We start from the raw sequence: 18619 nt of genomic DNA on the forward strand, positions 1-18619 counted from the left end.
TCGGATTCTCTAAGGCACATGTTGACCTATGAAAGGTTATGCTGCACCGGTTTAAGGCAAGGCCTCGACCTCCACAAATACAGGCAATTTTAGTCATAAGGAGCTAGAACATTTTATTGCCAAGGAAAAGGCGAGACTGAAAAATCTGCCTTGCGCCAAGCCACATGGCAGGTGTGTGGCAGGGCCAGGATTTGAATCTGGGACTCATAGGATTTTATTATTTTTTTTAAAGATTGTATTTATTTGCGAGACAGAGAGAGCATGAGCGGAGAGGAGAAGCTGGCTCCCCGCTGAGCAGGAAGCCCAACTCAGGTGTCCGTCCCGGGACCCTAGGATAGTGACCTGAGCCAAAGACGGCCGCTTAACAAACTGAGCCACCCAGGTGCCCTTAATATTCTTTTTAGTATATCAACAGTTCCTGAGCTGGGGTCCATGGTTGGCCTTCAGGATCCCAGAATCAGCTCAATTGCGTGCACAGTTGGGAGAATGCCCACTTTTCTATGGGAAGGACTTGGTGCTTTCACCACATTGTCAAAGGGGTCTGTGACCTACAGAAGATGGAGGACCCCTGTGATCCTGTCGGTCCTCAGTTCTGCCTTGCCCACAGACCCTGGAGAACAGGTAGAGTGGTTTCTGTTCTGGGGCAACTGACGTCCAGTCAGCGTGGGGATGTACGTACATGAGGTTAGCCCTCTTGTAGGTCCCATGCAACCCCCTCCTAGCCTGGGGACACTCAACCCTTTCCCAGGAATAGGCTGAGAGTGACAGGGGGTATGCTGACAAAATGGGCATGCTGAAACGTCTTTGCATCAGCCCATATGTCAAAGCTGAGACTTCGGACATGCTCAGAACAGTTTTCGCCAAGACGGGCTCTGTCCCCTGGGAGACTGAGGGAGCAGGCAAGCCAGCCAGCACTCAGTTAAATGTCGTCTTAATTTGGAAAGTGCAGAGGGACATTTTTTCATCAATAGTCAGCCATTCTCCAGCACGAGGCGTGCGCTGTAGTGCTCACTTGGAGCCTGGGGGCAGCTCAGAGATTGATAGCAGCCTCCTGTCTGTCACCCAACTTCAGCTTGGCAGCTCGCTGACCCTGCCTCTCCTCCGGCTGAAACAAGCATGAGATGGCAACCACTACCCAGGGGACTATGGAGAGAACCCAATCCCCACAGGAAAACAGGAGGGGGAGGGAGGTTGTCTTAGCACAGGCTCGGCCGGGCACATATTATGCACCTAGAAAATAGGCCAGCCTTTTCCAGCTCCTACTAAGGAGGGAGTACAATGTAATGAGCTGGGCTCATACCAGTGGCATGATCAGAAACATTCATTCAACAAACACTTTGTGTTTATTGAGTGATTGCTATGTGTCAGAAATAGCAGTGGGGGGTATACAGAAACACTGGTGCAACATTTAAAGCACCTACTATGTGTTAGCTAGGCTTGGTGCTAGGTATTGCGTGGAGAGGGGGACAATGCATAAAACCACACATTCTTTGAATAAATATGTACTGAACATGTACTAAGTACCCTGCACTGTAGTAGCACTAAAGATATAATGACTTAAACAGCCTTGTTCCGACTATAGCATCAGGACTCCCTGAAAACAGCATCTCTGGATAAGGAAACTGAGGCAGCAGAGAATTGCACAAAAGTCTTATTGCTGAGGGCCCTAGGTCCCCAAACTTGGGTCCCCCAGTATTTTAACCCAGGCTAGGGCCACTTCCCTGTCCTCCCCCTCAGTATGTCCTTTCAGGGCAATGACGATGAGTCATTAATAATGGAATTTTAATGGCAAAGCACAGCAGCGCCCCGTCTGTGGAAGAAGCCCATCTCCTGGGGCCATGTGGAGCCTGCAGAGACTGAACAGCCGAGGATTTTTGGTCCCTTGACAACACCTCTCTCATGACTTTCCCATCCTCCCTTTCCACCAGGAGAGCTTAAAAATATCCTACCTCCACGGCTGGTACCCCAAATTGAATCAGTACTTAACTTATAATGACTGGGAGGAAGGGAGGGTAGCATCTGATCATCAACACAGGACACCCACTGTCCTGGGGCTGTGTGAACTGCCCCTCCTTCCCCGGAAGGGATCAGGAACCCAGAATGACAACAGGAAGGGAAGAGGCTGAAGAGCTGGGCTCCGCAGGAGGACAGGAAATGACAGTCTCCAGAAGGTGCCTCAGGAAGGTTGATGGGCAGTCTGCATGGAGCCGGGCTCTGTGCTCAGCTCAGTCTGGGAAAGGGTTAACCAAGTTCTTCACTGCAGGACTTCTTGGAACCTTAAAGATGCTGATGTACATTGTGAATCTATAAAAAAGGGATGTCTGGTACAGCATTTCCCAAACTTATTTGACCACAGAAACCTTTTTTTTTTTTTTTTTTTGCAGAGAGATTAGTGCATTGCACAATTTAAAAACCTGAGCTTTAACCAATGTGTATATGGAGCCTATACCAGCAAGGGGCCTTGTGCTAAGTGCTGAGGATTCCAGATTACAAAGACAACAACGTCCCAGATCCCAAGGAGCCATCTGTGGGAGGCAACTGCATAAGAGGACCAGCATGGCAGTGGAGGGTGGTGGGGGTGGGGCGGGGGTGGCAGTGGCCAGTGTGCAAGGCAGCCCTGGAAAGGGAACAGCAGTCAGGGGGAGGTGCTGGAGCTGGAAGAAACCAGTAGTGAGAGGAAGGTGCTAGAAGAGTATGGTAGGACCCACTAGAGGTTGGCAGGGTTGGGGCGGGGGAGAGATAGGGTGCAGAGGGGGAAACATGGACAACCCTCTCCCGCCCAATTCCTCCCACCTCTCAGCTAGCGGAGCTGGGTGGTCTTTCCCATTTGAACAGTTACTAGAAGGTTTGGTCCTCAGTCCTTCCCCCACCCCCACCCCCACCCCCACCACATCTATGCTATTGAACTTGGGCTAACATCCAGAAGCCAGGGAACAGCTATGCACAAATTCAGTAATTGGAGTCATTAGCGTTGACTCAGTAATCATTTTTTCCTAAGTCTCTCTCTTGGAGAAGCTTTTAAGACCCTTCAAATTGGTTAATGGAGAGTTTAGAAATGAGGTTGGAGCCTCAGCTTTCAGCTCCCCCTGCCCAACCCCCAGGTCTCCCCAACATACTCAAGGGCAAGAGCGATGAGATAATCCAATATCTCTTTTATTAAACTCTCATCCATTTCTGGCATACCTTTCACAAACAAGGATCTCTAAATCTACACATCCCTGCTGCAAACCTCCAGGCGCTCAGTCTCCGCTTCCTCCCTCACACTGGCCGGATGACAAGAACACTTTCACGTAAAGCTACAGTGTGAAAGGGGCAAAAGAGCCCTGGGGTAGGAGTCAGGGGGCCTGGGTCTTCTCCTGGCCTACTGACTCATAAAGCTGTGTAACCATGGGTACCACTCCGCCTCCCTGGGCTTCAGTGAGGACCAAGGTCCTTTCTGCCACAAAATGCCCCACATAGGCTCAGTAGGGTAGAAGGGCAGACATCAGTGCCTTTGGTTTACAACTGAGAAAACAGTGTAGTGGGTCAGGTCACTGCTTCAAGCTGACATGGCCTGGACCTGGGTCTTCACACACTTTCTTTACTGTGCTGGGGCAGGTACTTAAGGTTCTTTGGGAAGTTGAGAAAACAACTGGCCTCCGCTCTGGGGCTCAAGTTGTGGTATCTCTCTGAGAACCCACAGGCTCCCTTCTTTAGGGCTGAAGTGAGAGGATCTGAAAAAGTCAAGCAGATATGGCAAGCATGTAGGCAAGAAACTCGTTCCTTCCAAATCAAAGGTGAAATGGGAGATGATCACGAATCCACAAGGGATGAATAAAAGCGAATGTTGGGGCTCATCTTGAGAATGGCCTGATTAAGTGTTCTCTGAGTTTTAGCCATTCATGGAACCACCTTCATGGTTTTTGCCACCTCTCCGGATCTGTGTTCCCCTTTATCCAAGTTCACAATGTTTTTCTTTAAATGGATTGTTTTTAATATCTGTGAAACCATGATGTGCTAGTCACATTTTTACATTATTAATTATCCATTTATTAAATATCCAACTAGTAAGATAGAAAATATTGAGTACCTAAAATCCTCTCATGAACCACCAGAGGCACATACATCAGATGTTGGCAAAAACTGATATAGTCAGAGCCTGAGGAAACTGAGGCACGGGAGGAAATAGGTAAGGGGTTTACTCAAGGTCATAGGCCAAGGTGAGGTCCAGGGTCTCTGGACCCTTCAGGAGAGTTTTTCACAGGTCACTGAATGAATCCCTTTTGTGCACAAAACCAGAAATCACTGTGGATGTTTCCAGTTCTCATCTGGGAGGCTACCAATTGGGGGAAAGGTCAAAGTCATTCATGGGCCATGTACTTGAAATTGCTTAAGACCCTCAGCTCCCACTGGCATGTCCACCTTGGAAAAGGACACTGATACCTGTTTTTCTTACCATCCAACCTCTCTGCCCTCCCCCCCAACACCAGTGAGAGGCACCAGTGACTAGGTCTTATCTCACCTTAGCCAAAACCCAGTCTGACGAGACTCCTTTCCAAGGGATAGCTGAATGGGGGGAGAGCAATGTTGGGAGCTCCAGGGCTGGCTCTGAGACGCCCACTTCTACAGAGGAGGCCAAGGTTCCCTGTGCTCGAGGCGTGTGGGAGGTGGGAGGCCCCTGCCAGCAGAGTGTTGAAGCTGTGGAGGGAGGGACTGGAGAAGGACTTCAATCCTTTAACTGCCAGGTTGCTGGTCCCCAGGGCTGTGAGGAGAAACGAGAGCAGCTCTTACTTATACTGTGGGTTCCTACTTCAGAGCAAGGACTTCTTCAAGGACTTAGTGGGCTCTGGTGGTGTTAACCCAGGCCAGCCCGAGTGACTCGTGAGTGAGCAGGACTCTCAGAGGCCTTGAAGGGTAATTCAGGGCAATGAGGCAGTATCTTGGGAGACCGTCTCTCCTGAAAAATTATCAGATTAGCTGCCACTTATTCAATACCTGCTCTGCGCTAGGTTGTGCTGAACCCTCTAGAGTCATCCCATTTAATCCTTACAACCCAGTGACGGAGGTACCAGTAGTACCCTCACTTTCAGAAGTGAAGAACCTAAGGCTCAAAGACACCAAGTCCAAGTTCAGTGACAGAGCAGCGGTTAAAACTCGGGCGTGTCTGACTCAAAAAGCTATACTCTTACCGGTTACTGGAGCAGGAAATGGCAAGCGGACCAAGCCACCCCCTTCTCTGTCACAGAGTAATCAGCTCATGGGAGGGAACCTGTTGGCTTCGACACGCACCTTTACCTGCTGCCTCCACGGAAAAGAGGGTCTGCAACCTCTCCTGGGCAGGTTCATTGCCCAGAGCCGCGGACTGCTGGTAACATCTCACAGCCTCTCCCAGGTTCCTCCGCACACCAAGGCCCTTCTCAAAGCAAATTCCCAAGTGGTACCTGCTCTGTGAGTCCTAAAAGGGAAGATGAACAGACACACAGATGTGTACACCTGCAGGAGTGAAGAACTGAAATGCAAAGGTAGGAGGAAGGTGGAGCAGTCAGACAAGCCGGGGCTTCATCTGTGCAGGTTCAAGGCCCAGTCCTGGCCCACTCCGGACCAAGGGATCGCAAGTACAAAAAGCCAGAGGCCTGGAGTTTGCCCAACACAGAGGAGTTGGGGATCCTTCTGCCCAGGGAGATTCGAGCCAGAGCAGCATGGCTGCTTCTCTGGCCAAGGCTGGTGCAGAAGGCGGGCAGACATGAGGGCCACGGGGAGCAGCCAGCCCAAGTATGGGGAACCTGGGAGCCAGGCTCCTACTTCAGCTGAAAGAGCCAGCTAAGCTTCCCAAAGGCCCCGCATGCCTTCTGAACCTCTACCGAGGCCCTGCAAAACATACGGTCCAGAGAAAGTTCCCTCTTTGAAAGATTAGAAGGTTCTGAATCCTCTCTCCCCTGACAACTAGGAGCGGTAGGGCTGTGGAGCACAACCTATAGAGGCAGACTGCCTGGGTTCCAATCCCAGCTCCACCACCTACTGTGGAGGAACCTTAGGCAAGTACTCCACGCCTCTGTGCCTCAGTCTCCTCATCTGTAAAGTGGGAAATCGTAACAGTACCTACCTTACTGCATTGTTATGAGGATAACATACATTAATACATGAATAATGCTTAGATTACCGTTATTATTATTTTCTACCTTTATTTGCCCCTATCATTAATCTTGGATTATTATCATTATATTCAAGCCCCCAACTTAAAAATAAACAAAATACTCTGTTGATTCCCAACCACGGTCCCATTTCTCTTCTACCTTCTAGTGTCAAATTTCTGGACCGAGTTTCTGTAACATGCGCATCAAAGTCTATGTCATAAATATGGTGGGCTCACGGCCAGCACAGGACACTCATCAGTCCAAAACTCCCACCCTGCCACACTGCTCAGCACAAACCTACAGAGACCCAGTTCCTGCTGGAGTGGGTGAGTGTGAGGACTGTGCCCAGCACACTTTGTGCACATCTCCTAGCATGCTGGGTGACTAAAGCAGGCCAAGGGGCCCCCAGGCTTGTCCAGCTCGTGAAGGATGTGAGGCACTCTCAGCCCGAGAAGGTCCTGGGGCTCTATCAAGGAAGGCAGGCACAGAGGCAGTACTGGTGAGTGACATCGTCCCCCTTTCGACGGCAACGACAGATAACACCAAGTAAAAATAAGAAAGTATTCTGATGCCCAAGAGTTTGATGAAGCTATCATTGTGCTGGCCCAAAAACACAGAGGAGCCCCTCTGCAGGGCAATTCTCATCCAAGGCCATGGCTCGCGTTAATCCAGTACTCCTGGTCCTCCAAGAGGCCACACCAAAAAAAGAAAAATCCTGGTCAAGTACACTCGAGGAGTACAGCAAACCAGAGATGCCCTTTTGGTGATCGGCATGGAGAGAAAGCTCTGAGATCTCCTGCACTGAAGACAGATGGTTGGCTCAGTATTTCCAAACCCCTCGGACCATGTTTTCCCTGGGATTAGTTACAAACACCGCCTGGAACTAATACTCCAGAGGATATACTCTGGGTCCTACAGGCTGGGCGGCAATACCCCCCTAAATGTGCCGCCACCCCCAAACTGCTCCGTGTCTTCTGACTTCCCTGAACCGCACAGCTTGTGAGGATGTACCTTTCTCATGCACCACTTACCAAGTGCTCGCTCGTACACCTGTTACGTTAGGTACACTGGGCTCCTCACAACAACAACAACAACAGCCCTGTGAAGCAGCAGACAGGCGAGGCAGTCTGAGACAAGGGAAACAAGAAGCCACCAGCCTAGTTGTGTGCTGATAAATGTAATCACGGGCTGTCCAGTGAAACCAGCCTTGCTTTGTAGTCCTGTGTCCCTTCTATGTGGCACACACTCTTCCCACAGCTGATTTTTTTAAATTTTTTTTTTTTTAAGATTTCATTTATTTATTTGGCAGACAGAGAGCACAAGTAGGCAAAGAGGCAGGCAGAGAGAGAAGAGAAAGCAGGCTCCCCACCGAGCAGAGAGCCCGATGCGGGGCTCGATCCCAGGACCCTGGGTCATGACCCGAGCCGAAGGCAGAGGCTTTAACCCACTGAGCCACCCAGGCGCCCCCCCACAGCTGATTTTAAGGCCCCCCCGCAGCACCTCTTGCAGACTGGTGTAAGCCAGCTCCCGTGTGCCACTAGACCTGCCCAGGGGTCACACAGTAAGTCAGTGACAGTGAAGAGTTGAAGTCAGCCCACCCCATGTGTCCCCGTCAACCGTATCCTGTGCACCCTGGAGCTCGGTACCAGTTCCCAAATCCCCTCCTTCCTTAGACTCGATCCCCCAACATGGTGGGACGCTGGAGATGTCTTACCCCGTTGTTGGCTGCAAGCCAAAAGTATTTCACAGCGCTCTGCTCGTCCAGGTGTGGCTCCTTGGTGAAAAGCACCCCGAGGAAAGCTTGAGCCTGTGGCCAGGGAGGAATGAGAAACGTTAATTGGTCCCTTCCTGGCCCCACGTGCTCCAGGAGACACCCCGCCTGGGCACTCACCTCTCTCAAGCCCGAGTCAGCAGCCTGCTTCAGCATGGACACTGCCCTCTGCCGCTTAGGTGCCCCCTCGGAGGCCGGGCCTTGCAGCAGACACCTGGCGTAGCGGTACTGAGCCAGCCTGTGGCCCTGGCTGGCAGCCAGCTGGTAGGAAAGGACTGCCTGGGATAAAGGAAGAGACCCCCCTCCCCAAGTTAGCAGGTACCCCTGCAAGCCAGCTTTCCCTTCGAGTGAAATTTGTAAAAATTATTTTAATTAAATAGGACCTAATCCATACAGATTAGTCAGGAAATACAGATAAATTTCAAAATACAGATAAACTGAAAATAGAAATACGAAACCCCAAGAGATTCTGCCTTCTAAAGATCATTCTCGGCTCACCTTTTAGTTCACAGTTTTGCAAATTTCTTCCCCCACACACATGTGTTTATACCTACACGCATACACATTCACACACACAGACATATATAAATGTATGTGTGTATAACGGGGAAAAATAAGCAGAGAGACAGAGAACAACATTCACAATTTCGTAACCTATTTTTTCACTTAACAATACACAGAGAATGTCTTTCCCTGCCAGTAAATATAGACCTAGCCCATTATTTTTAAGACCCACATAGATATTATAAACCAATGCACTATGGAAGGAACTTCAAATTGCTTCCCTCTTCTTTTGCCATCATATACAATTCTAAGAAATTCACTCTTGTATAGAACATCTTTGTCTACTTTCCTACTTGTTTAGAATGAATTAATCCATTCCCCAGGGTAAGGTTCTAGGTCCCGATGATACAGCTGCAAAGAAGACCAACAAGGTCCCTGACTCCTTTTGAGTCTAAATTCCTAGAAGTTAGGAGCTTCTTCTTCTTTTCTTGTGGCTGAGAGGCAGAAGCTGAACTCTCCCCAAGCCCTGCCCACTGCTCATTTCTGGAGGTCACCTCTCGACAGTGCAACATGGCGGACAGGCCTAGGACAAAGAGAAGGTCTGGTACCTTGCCCAGGTCCTTGGGGGTGCCTCTGCCATGCTCGTGACACAAGCCCACGTTGTATTGTGCTTTGCTGTAGCCATGGTCTGCTGCTTTCTGGAAGTAAGAAAAGGCTGCCACGTAGTCCCCATTCCTCATGTTCTCTGTGCCTGAGAGAAAGTACAGGTGGAAATACAGCTTTCTCTGTGAACTTCCCCACATCCTTGGCCAACTCATAGGCTGCTTCCTTGCTTTTTGGTGCTAGACACTTTGCATGTTTCCATCCTCCAAATGTTCCACTGGTTTGCCAAAGACCTCAGTGGCTTCTGTCCTCCTATACAACATCCTCCTCTTGGTGACAGCATCCCAATCTCCCTTTGGGAGGAGACCCTCCCCCTTCCCCCACTCCCCATGCTACCAATCAATGTACTGTGCTCTTCCCCACCAATAAGTCCCTCACTCAGGAACTGGAATCTTAACATGGTTGAGGCATGAGAGAAACAGTTTTTGCAGGTTTATTCTGAAAGCAGCACTCTGAAGACACCGTCCCTAAGTCACTGCCCCCCCCTCATTCTTGTTCTTTCTGATACATGGCAAGTCAACAGATCCCAACGGATTCCTTCTGTGCTTAAACTAGGCAGAGGGTGTTCGAGCTGCTTGTAACCAACTAAATGTAACTGATAACAGCTGATACTGTTAATCCTGCTTTAGGAGGAACTCATCAAAGAGAATATAAGAACTACAAGACACATGAACTCAGGGATGTCCAACAGCCAAGCCCATGTGCACTGTATCATCCAAAGAAACAAAGAAACAAATGAAAAACAGAGACAAGAGCTGGGCGCAGCCAAGTCCCCGAGTTCCCATTCAAACCTTTTCCTGAGCTGTCTCTCCTGCCTGGGTATCTCTCTGCCTCCACCATCAGGCCTTCCCATCCTGTTTCTCTGGAACCTTCAGACCACACTCAGGCTTTAAACACTCTTTTGGCATTTACTTAATATACAAGCCCTTTTTCTCTGAACTAAACTGTTTCCAGAGTACAAGCCCTGTCTCCTCAATTAGACTGCAAAATCCTGGAGGCAGAAGCGGAAAAAGAATGTAGAAGAAATAACTTTGCATTGGGTGAAAGCTCTATACAAATGCAAAATATGATTATGGCTTATGCTCCCTTTGTGTTCTGCCACACTGCTTAGCATTGCTGAATAAATGAATATATGAATGAAGGAATGGGCAAGAAAATCCTCAGAAGAGACTGTCTGCCCATCAAAATCACAAAAAGCTAATGAGGCAGAAGCCAGGTTCCATTCAGCCCACAGTGAATTAAAGTCACCTCCCTGCTACCTGAAAATTCGCTGTCCAGGATTCACAGAGCCCTCTGTCCTTGAGAAGACTAAAGAGGGCGAAGGATACCACCCTGAGCCCATTACCCCCACCCCGCTGGCTCCCTGATCCATCTCTCTTCTCTTTCTCTTCTGCCCCTAACCCAAACCAAGCCGCCATGAGGCTTTGCTATGCTATCAGCAACAGCTCCAACCCAGCCTCCTGTTTCCTCTGACATCTCCGCACTCCACGACTGTCCATACAACAACCAGAGAAATCTGAAAAAGTAATTCAGATCATGTGATGGTCCCTCCTCCTGCTCCAGGGTAAAACCTCCATTGGCTTATCTTGCTTCAAAAAAACCACACTCCTCTGTGGCTCAGAAGGCCTTGCCTGATCTGGCCCCACCTCACTTCTTGACTTCATCTTTTTCTAAACTCCTGGTGATCTCTAAGTTCCAGCCACACTCACCTTTCTTTTGTTCCTTTAACAAGCAAAACTCAATCCTGCCTCAGGACCTTTGTACTTGCTGTTCCCTCCGTTTGGATAGCTCTTTCTCTGGATGGAAACAAGACTGGCTTGTTTTTGTCAGTCAGGCCTTAGCACAAAGTTCTTCCCATCAGTGAGGACTTCCCCAAATCACTGACACACTCCCCTATTTACCTTTCTCTGTAACATTTGCCACCACTGGAAATTCTCTTGTTTGCCAACTTGTTTTTCTCCCCCGCCCCTGCTACCACCTTGATTCACATGTCAGATCCAGCAGAGTAAGGACTCTGTCTTATGAATCACTGTATCCCTAAAACCTAAAATAGGGCCTAGCAAAAGGTGAAATTTGTACTGAATGAATCCCAGCTTCTCACCCATCTGCCAATTATCTGAGTCGCCACATTAAAAGGCCTGAAACTTAAGCCAAGTCACCATGGAGAACAGGACAGACAGTGGAGGGGCACCTGGAGTCTCCAGATGTGGGTACAGTGCTCCTGTCTGTGTACTTGAGGGCCTGCTCCAGACCTCAGGCGCTTGTTCTTGCCTAGATGTGTCAGAAAATGCAAGGTATCCTCCAAGATTTCTCTTCTCCTTCTTATACGGTAACAGAATTTTCAGGTAGGCACCTGGTCATTCAGTTACAGACACATTTCCCAGTCTCCTCTGCAAATAGGCATGGCCATAAGCCTATACTCTGGACAATGATTTGTACAACTTGCAGGTTGCAAAGGGGTGATCCTTTAGCTTTCCCAACTTTCCCCTTCCAGAAAAAAGCCAGAACAGCCAAACTGGACCTTGAGATGGAAGCCATTTTTAAGAATGGCAGAAGCAAGAGGATGGGTCCCTGACTTGACTGTGCCACCATGCCAGATTTGGTCTACCTACCTGGGCGAAAATAAACTCTCTCTTGTTTGAAATACTCCCTACCCTAACTCTGTTTGACCAGCCCCAAAGCCTTTCCATTTTCCCATCCGCCCGCCTTGAAGCAAGGTCCACCCAGTTACCCAGGAAGTTGAAAGCAATGGAAACGGTGAGCTGGAAGAGCTGCTGAATGGACGTCACAGCCTCCTCAAGGGAAAGAGTTTTTGATTTCTCTTGTTCCTGGGGAAGAAATAAAGACTCATCATGGGATGGTTCGTTGGAACTGCCACCTGCCCATGGGAATGTTACGAGGATCTGTAGGCCAAATCTGAACAATACCTGCTTTTCTCCAGTGGGCTGAAGCTGGGCTGGCTCTGCCCTGGGTTGAAAGTTACCACTGGAGGGTAGGAAGCTGAGATCACTGGGATCTGCAAGGAAAATGGGTGACACCCAGTCAGGGCAAAGGAGAAAGTGTGGTTTCTCCTTTTCTCTCCCTGTCCCAGTCTCCCCAACCCCTCCAGCCAGTGCCACTACCAGGTAACAGATTCATTCCGAAGTGCCCCAGAAAGCAGGTGCCCTACACGAATGACAATCCCCTCATCTGGCATACCCACCAACAATGGTCTATCTGCCCAATTCCCCACCCCACCCCCACCTTTGGCTGATTATAGGAGGTGGAAACATACCTTCCTCATAAGAGCCCTGAGGACCAGATGCCCTCAAGGAGCTGTGTGAAGAGAGGTTCTCAGGCTGAGTGGAGCGTTCTTCCTGGCCCAGCCTGGGTTCCCTGGGACCAGTATGCCTGGGAGCTGGGACATCAGGGCTGGGGAGGATGTGTCTCCGAAGTGCTGGAAAGACCCAATAAGAGCAGTCCCATCAGGAGGGGATCAGCTTAGTCGGCCTGAGCTGGCCTAAGGGTTCCCCGAGGTTTGGGGGAAGAACGTGGAATCTCCTGTCACCTCCTTCACACACCCCGACCTCCCTCCTCCATTTCATTTGCTGGCTTCTATCTGTAGGGGTCCAGAGGAGCCACCATTTATGCTGATCACCTGCCCTGGGTATAAATCATTCATCTGCCTAGATTTTTCCAGTAGCATGAAGGCATCTACCTTAGTCATTATTGTAGCCCCAGCACCTAGCACTTTGATGATAATATGGATCATGATTGTAATCGTAAGAACAAGAACTTAAACTAATACTTTCTGGGTACTTACTATGTGCAAGGCACTGTTCTAACTCTTTGACATGTATTAGTTCATTTACTTCTCCAAAGAAACCTATGAGGTAGATTTTTATTATTATCCCATCTTATAGATGACAAACTGAGGCACAAGGAAGTTAAAAGTGACTTGTTCAGGGACACAAGACTAGTATGCGACAGCTCTGGGGCTTGAACCCTGACACTAACTCCAGGGTCTTAACCACTTGGGTTGTACTGCCTGGGTACCATACTACATGATAGCTATTCAATGAAGATTCACTTATTCATGAATAACTAACCAGAGAATGACCCAACTGGCTCAGGGGTAAGCAGGAAGCCACACCCAGGATCTGAAGTAGCCTGGATCCCTGTGGGGCTCCCTCCATGGAAGGTGAGGGGAGGACATGGGAGGACACTGAAGAGCAGGTGTGGCCCACACCCTGGGCGGATAGAACTTCCTCACATTCCCTTTCCTCTGACTTCAGATAGGAAAGGCAAGGAGCTGCTGATGGCTCTTTTCCTGAGGTGTGTCCAGAGATACTTCCTGGCCCAGAGAAACTCCCAGCCTAGCCCTGCTGTCCCTGGGACTGAGAACTCACAGGAGCGCGGATGCCACAAGGGAGATGAGAGGAAACGGTCCAGGGGACTGCGCCAAGAGCAGCACCCCGCTTGCTGAGGTCCTGCTGGCAGGGATGACTGGAAGTGGAACTGCCTTGCCAGCTGCAGGGCCAGCACGGCCAGAGTGCCCTGGAAAAGACAGCACATCAGGGACCCGGCTCTGCACCGGTCACCTCCTTCAGTCTTACCCTTCAGCTCAAACATCACTTCCTCGAGAAGTCTTTCCAGACTCCCGGCTGAGGCCAACTAATCTCCCAGTGCCCAAACTTCCCCTATGAGCCCTAGTCACACTTCAACGATCACCTCGACAATTATTTACCTAAGCTCTGTCTCTCCTGTTAGTCTCTAAGCCCCATGAGGGCAGGAATCGTGTGTGTTTTGCTCACCGATGTATCCCCAGAGCCTAAGAGAGTACTAAGATATAGTATTAATAAATATACACATGTATTTATCAAATGCATGATAAGTTAATGAATAAATAAAGCCTAAGCAGGCAAAAGGATAACGTGGTAAGCTGGGGCTTGGCCACAATTATAGTGACAGGTCAGAGTTCCCCATCAGGTTCACTCTCCTTCTATAGCCTGGGGCACAAGTCTTCCCTTCCCTCTGCCAAGCCACCCCACCAGAGACACAGTCACAGGTACAGACCTGCTGAAAGTGTCTCGGTGTCTCTACTTTGACGGGTCTGTGGAAGACCTAAGTTAGCTCCTAGCCCAGTGACTGCTTGGTTTTCCCCTTCCCTTCCTGTGAACACCCAAATACTTATTTATTACAACAGGCACTGAGTACACTAGCTGAGATAAGTTACAGTCTCTGTCCTCATACAGTTTACATTTTCACTGAGGGAGAAAGACAGATTTTGAGTACACAGAAATATAAACACAATAACTACAAGTTATGCTAAATGCCAACAAAACAAAACAAATCAGGAGTTTTCACAGAGCATAAGAGGGAGGTCTGAGAAAATAGGGCATCAAAGAAAGCCTCTCTTGGAGAGATAATGTGTGAACTGAGACCAGAAGGAAGAGAAGGTGTCAGTATGTAATAACAGGGACATGTATCCATGGCAGTGGGGACAGCTTGTACCCAGGCCCTTTCACATGGTCAACAGTGACAGAGCTGAGGGACAGTATCAGGACCCCTGGAATCCAGGGGTCCAAAGGGACTCACTGTGGAATTGCTATAGGGCTCAAGTCTTCACAAATTGGGAAAATGCTCTGCTCTCCAGGGTATGCTATGCCCCCAGTCCACAGCTCCACAGAGAGAAGTGGCCTTGCCACAGAGGCATTCCAGGCTCCATTCTGCTGATAACACCAACTGAGGCTCAGGGAAGTCAAGTTACTTGCCAAAGTATACAGCATGAAAGTGATAGGGATAAGATGTGACAGACACAAAAGTGATGTGTGCAGAACCTGGATGGCAAACATTCTGCCTTGTTGGACCTAGTGTTCGCTACTGAGCACCTGACTTTATAGGTCAGAGTCAACTGACCTATGGGAGAGTCAACAAATATTTTCTTTTTTCTTTTTTTTTTTTTAAGATTTTATTTATTTATTTGGCAGAAAGAGACACAGTGAGAGAGGGAACACAAGCAGAAGGAGTGGAAGAGGGAGAAGCATGCTCCCCCATGGAGCAGGGAGCCCACTGCAGGGCTTGATGTGGGGCTCGATGCGGGGCTCGATCCCAGGACCCTGGGATCATGACCTGAACTGAAGGCAGACGCTTAGCAACTGAGCCACCCACGTGCCCCAACAAATATCTTCTGAGCAATTATCATATACGAGGATCTGTACTAGCATTTCCTTGTCCCTTCCTGTGCACACTCAAATACTTCTTTATTACAACAGGTGCTACGTACATTGGCAAAGACAAGTTACAGTCTCTGTCCCCATGGAGTTTACATCTTCATTAAGGGAGAATGACAAAATTAAAGTACACAGAGAAATAAACAATAAGCTGTAGAGCCTTGTAGCTAAGATCATGAGCTCCAGAATAAATATGATTTCTTTACTTCATAGCTGTATGACCTTAAGCATGTTACCTAAAGTTTCAGAGCCCGAGTTCCCTTATCTATAAAATGGAGATTATATTTCCTTGCGAGATTTTTGTAAGGATTAAAAATGATAATGCATATATAATATTTCATTAATACATAAAATGTCAGCTATTTAGTATTATTCATTGTAAGCTTCATCAGGGTAAGAATCGTATCTACCTTGCTCTCCACTGCATCACTAGTGGCTAACAAAAATGCTCAAAGGTGTTAAACACATTTTTACTGAATGAAAGGAAGAAGAGGGCAGGGAGAAGGGGAGCAGCAATACCTCACCAAATATGCTCCAATGCCATGGGTTACTCAAATTTTGAGTGTGGGAACATTGATGCCCTAGCTCTTGTTTCTAGGCTATATTTCCATGCAGGATCATTCTCATCCACACAGAAGGGCAAGGACAGGACTGGGGAAGCCTTACCCATGATATGGCATCCCACAAGGTGTTTGGGGAAACACGGGTAGACATCCACTGGAAGGCATCCTTCCATCCATGGCACCTTGGGCCCCTGTTTGTGCCTGGGCCTGGGCCATGGGGGCCTGACCTAGATGAGGCAAGAAAGACCATCAAGTTCTAGTCCAAGTGGGAGGAGGAAGCCGAAGGAAGAGATGGGTGACAGAATGGGAATATCTCACCTGTCAAAGCTGGGCACAGTGACCAGCAGGTTGGAGGAGACAGCCTGCGGCCCATCTGGGTTAGTGGACTTGGGGGTCACCCCCCGGAGGCCAGGTCCCAGCAGACGGGGAAGAGCTGTGTAGAACAACAAAAATCAGTCACCTTGACATAAACAGAACTCAAGCAGTGGAGGCCCCACCCATCTGTCCTCTGTCTGCTTGACAGAGCCGCACCCCAGGAACCCAGGAATCACTGGCGGGCTGCCTCTACTGTTCTTAGACAAGGACATACGGGGACTCTTGCTTAGTGCAGTTTCTGACGTGCCATCCAAAACCAATAAACCAGGATCATTCCCTGAATATTCAAAATGAATATTTTGAAAATGCTCCCCAGGTGACTCTGAAATCCTCCCAGGGCTGACGATCACTGTCATAATAAAATTACCGGGCAGTTACACACAATCTCGCTCAATGTTTGAAGGTTCCGTCTCTAAATCCCGCCTCTTTTCATTGGCTCCGCCTACTCCACCGGCCGTTCTGGTTTTTCGGACTCCAAGCCCCAGCTATTTGACTCCTCCCCTTCCAATAGCCCTATTTCCGTGGCTCTACGCTCCACCCTCTTCCCATGAGCCCCACCCACCCCTCGAGATCCGCGGCCCTGACAGGCGGGTGTAGCCCCGCCCATTTAGACTCCGCCTTCCCTCAACTTCAACCCCGCCTGTTAAGGCTTCGGTTCAGTCTTCATGGCCGGTCCTCCTTCTCCAGTTCAGGGTCTCAGCTGCCTCACGACCCGCGGCTCCAACGCCTCTTACCGCGGCCCAGGAGTCCCGGGAGGCGCCACATGCCGTCGCCAACAGCATAGAGAACTCGCAGTCCCAAGACCGAGGGCCGGCCACGGGGCGGCGGCTAGAGGGACCGCTGTGGCGCCCTCCGAATGGCCGAGTCCCGAGGAAGCGCTCAGTCAGCCAATTAGAAAGGGGCACAGCCGGAAGGCCGGGCGCTGCGCGAAAGGAAGTGGGGGGTGTAGGCGTCTTCAGGGCTGGCGAGGAGGTGAACTGCAGCAAGGACAGGGATGTGGGCCCGACCTCCCCCTGGAAGAGGCGTCGCTTGCCGCCCGCCCTAGAGCGGGGAGAGCGCGCAGCCGCGGGGGTTCGCAGGTGGCGGAGCCGAACCACGTCAGAAACGGGACTGTGGAGAGGCGGGGCTGGGGGTCTCGGTCGCGCCTGCGCCGGACAACTTTGCAGACACCGGCCCCTCACTGAGCGAGTAACCAGGGCCAGTGGCTGAAGGAGAGGAGCTCGTAGTCCGAGCTCTCCCGTCCAAGGCCCGCTACTAGGAGATGCGGCCCGGACCGAAGGGGTAGGCGATTGAAAAAAGGCAGCGTTCTGATTCCGGGGTTCCAGTTGTGGCAGGTTTGTGTCACCGTGTAGCCTCCGCACGACCCCTTTTCCTGTCCGGGCCTCAGCCTGCGCCATGATAGGATCTGATGGAGTGATCTCAACTAGTCCTTGCTGGCTCAACAGGAACTTCGGGAGTTGCTTTCCAAATACCTAAGAGGAGACTCCCCCCCCACACCCCCCACCCCCACACACGTTAATCAAAGCCTGCCACAGACCCACCCAGTGTTATCTATGCATTGTTCTGTGTGGAAGAGAATGGTTCTGCTTTCACCACACGAATCTATAAAGGAACCCAGATTCAAATGTAAGATGGTTGGACTTCCACCCTCCTTTCCCCCAGGTACATGACTTATGGTTGGGTGGAAGTCTACACCTGGGGTAACAGTTTACTGGGATCACCTACTTTTAGACCTTGGCATGACAAGACAGTTGTATTTATTTATTCAACAATATTTAAGCCATATGGCAGCCACTATCCTAGAATCTGAGAAGACAGTTAAGTAAAGAGCATTTGTGACCTTCCCTGAATACACCATCCCGTGTTTTAAGAATGGCCTCTGGAATTCCACAAATGGTTTGAACCCTAGCTTTCTTCCTAACTATGTGTTCTTGGGCAGTTTACTTAGGCACTTTAAGCCTCAGGTTCTTCATCTATAAAATAGAAAAAATACCCTCTGAAATTGAAGATTACATAATCCATTTAAAATGTTCAGCATAGGGGGCGCCTGGGTGGCTCAGTGGGTTAAAGCCTCTGCCTTTGGCTTGGGTCATGATCCCAGGGTCCTGGGTTCAAGCCCCACATCGGGCTCTTGCTCAGCAGGGAGCCTGCTTCCTTCTCTCTCTCTCTGCCTGCCTCTCTGCCTACTTGTGATCTCTGTCAAATAAATAAATAAAATCTTTAAAAAAATAAAGTAAAATGTTCAGCATAGCCCCTAGCACATAGTAAGAGCCTAATGTAATTTGCTGTTAATTGCAATGGTGGTGGAGGTGAGTAGACAAAAACAATAGATATGTCCCAATAGAAGCATGAGCACTGGGTTATGGGATAGTGAGAAAGGATGCAGGAAAGTAGTCGCATTCAAGCTGGACCTTTACA

General features: G+C 49.5%; 1 protein-coding gene across 5 annotated transcripts; it reads right to left on the reverse strand.

Moving 5' to 3' along the window:
• Nucleotides 1–1766: 1766 nt before the first annotated feature.
• DELE1 (DAP3 binding cell death enhancer 1) lies at nucleotides 1767–17070 on the reverse strand. 5 transcript variants are annotated; one of them, XR_013966833.1, is made up of 14 exons: nucleotides 16936–17063; nucleotides 16145–16259; nucleotides 15930–16053; nucleotides 13440–13587; nucleotides 12326–12487; nucleotides 11979–12067; nucleotides 11783–11879; nucleotides 8997–9139; nucleotides 8005–8163; nucleotides 7828–7920; nucleotides 7145–7212; nucleotides 5269–5434; nucleotides 4502–4741; nucleotides 1771–2304 (listed from the first exon to the last, which is right to left on the reverse strand). XR_013966833.1 is itself a non-coding variant. In XM_080803767.1 (13 exons), the coding sequence occupies exons 1-12, from the start codon at nucleotides 16964–16966 to the stop codon at nucleotides 4503–4505; spliced, it is 1566 nt and encodes a 521-aa protein (XP_080659893.1). In that variant the 5' UTR covers nucleotides 16967–17063; the 3' UTR covers nucleotides 1767–2304; nucleotide 4502. The 5 variants fall into 5 exon arrangements, 3 of the variants coding, with proteins under 3 accessions (XP_080659893.1, XP_080659891.1, XP_080659892.1); XM_080803767.1 differs by lacking the exon at nucleotides 7145–7212 and having other exon boundaries at nucleotides 1767–2304; XR_013966834.1 differs by lacking the exon at nucleotides 1771–2304 and having other exon boundaries at nucleotides 2381–4741.
• Nucleotides 17071–18619: the final 1549 nt, after the last annotated feature.

This window comes from Martes martes (genome assembly GCF_963455335.1).
Source record: "Martes martes genome assembly, chromosome: 5".
In the NCBI taxonomy this organism is placed as follows: Eukaryota; Metazoa; Chordata; class Mammalia; order Carnivora; family Mustelidae; genus Martes; species Martes martes.

What these genes read in the sequence shown, in the direction of transcription:
- DELE1 (XM_080803767.1), bottom strand. Translation starts at nt 16,966, where the DNA reads ATGTGGCGCCTCCCGGGACTCCTGGGCCGCG. An exon ending in CCCGGGACTCCTGGGCCGCG is followed by an intron (nt 16,260 to 16,935) that starts GTAAGAGGCGTT and finishes TGTTCTACACAG; the next exon opens with CTCTTCCCCGTCTGCTGGGA. An exon ending in CTGACTCGGGCTTGAGAGAG is followed by an intron (nt 7,921 to 8,004) that starts GTGAGTGCCCAG and finishes CCCTGGCCACAG; the next exon opens with GCTCAAGCTTTCCTCGGGGT.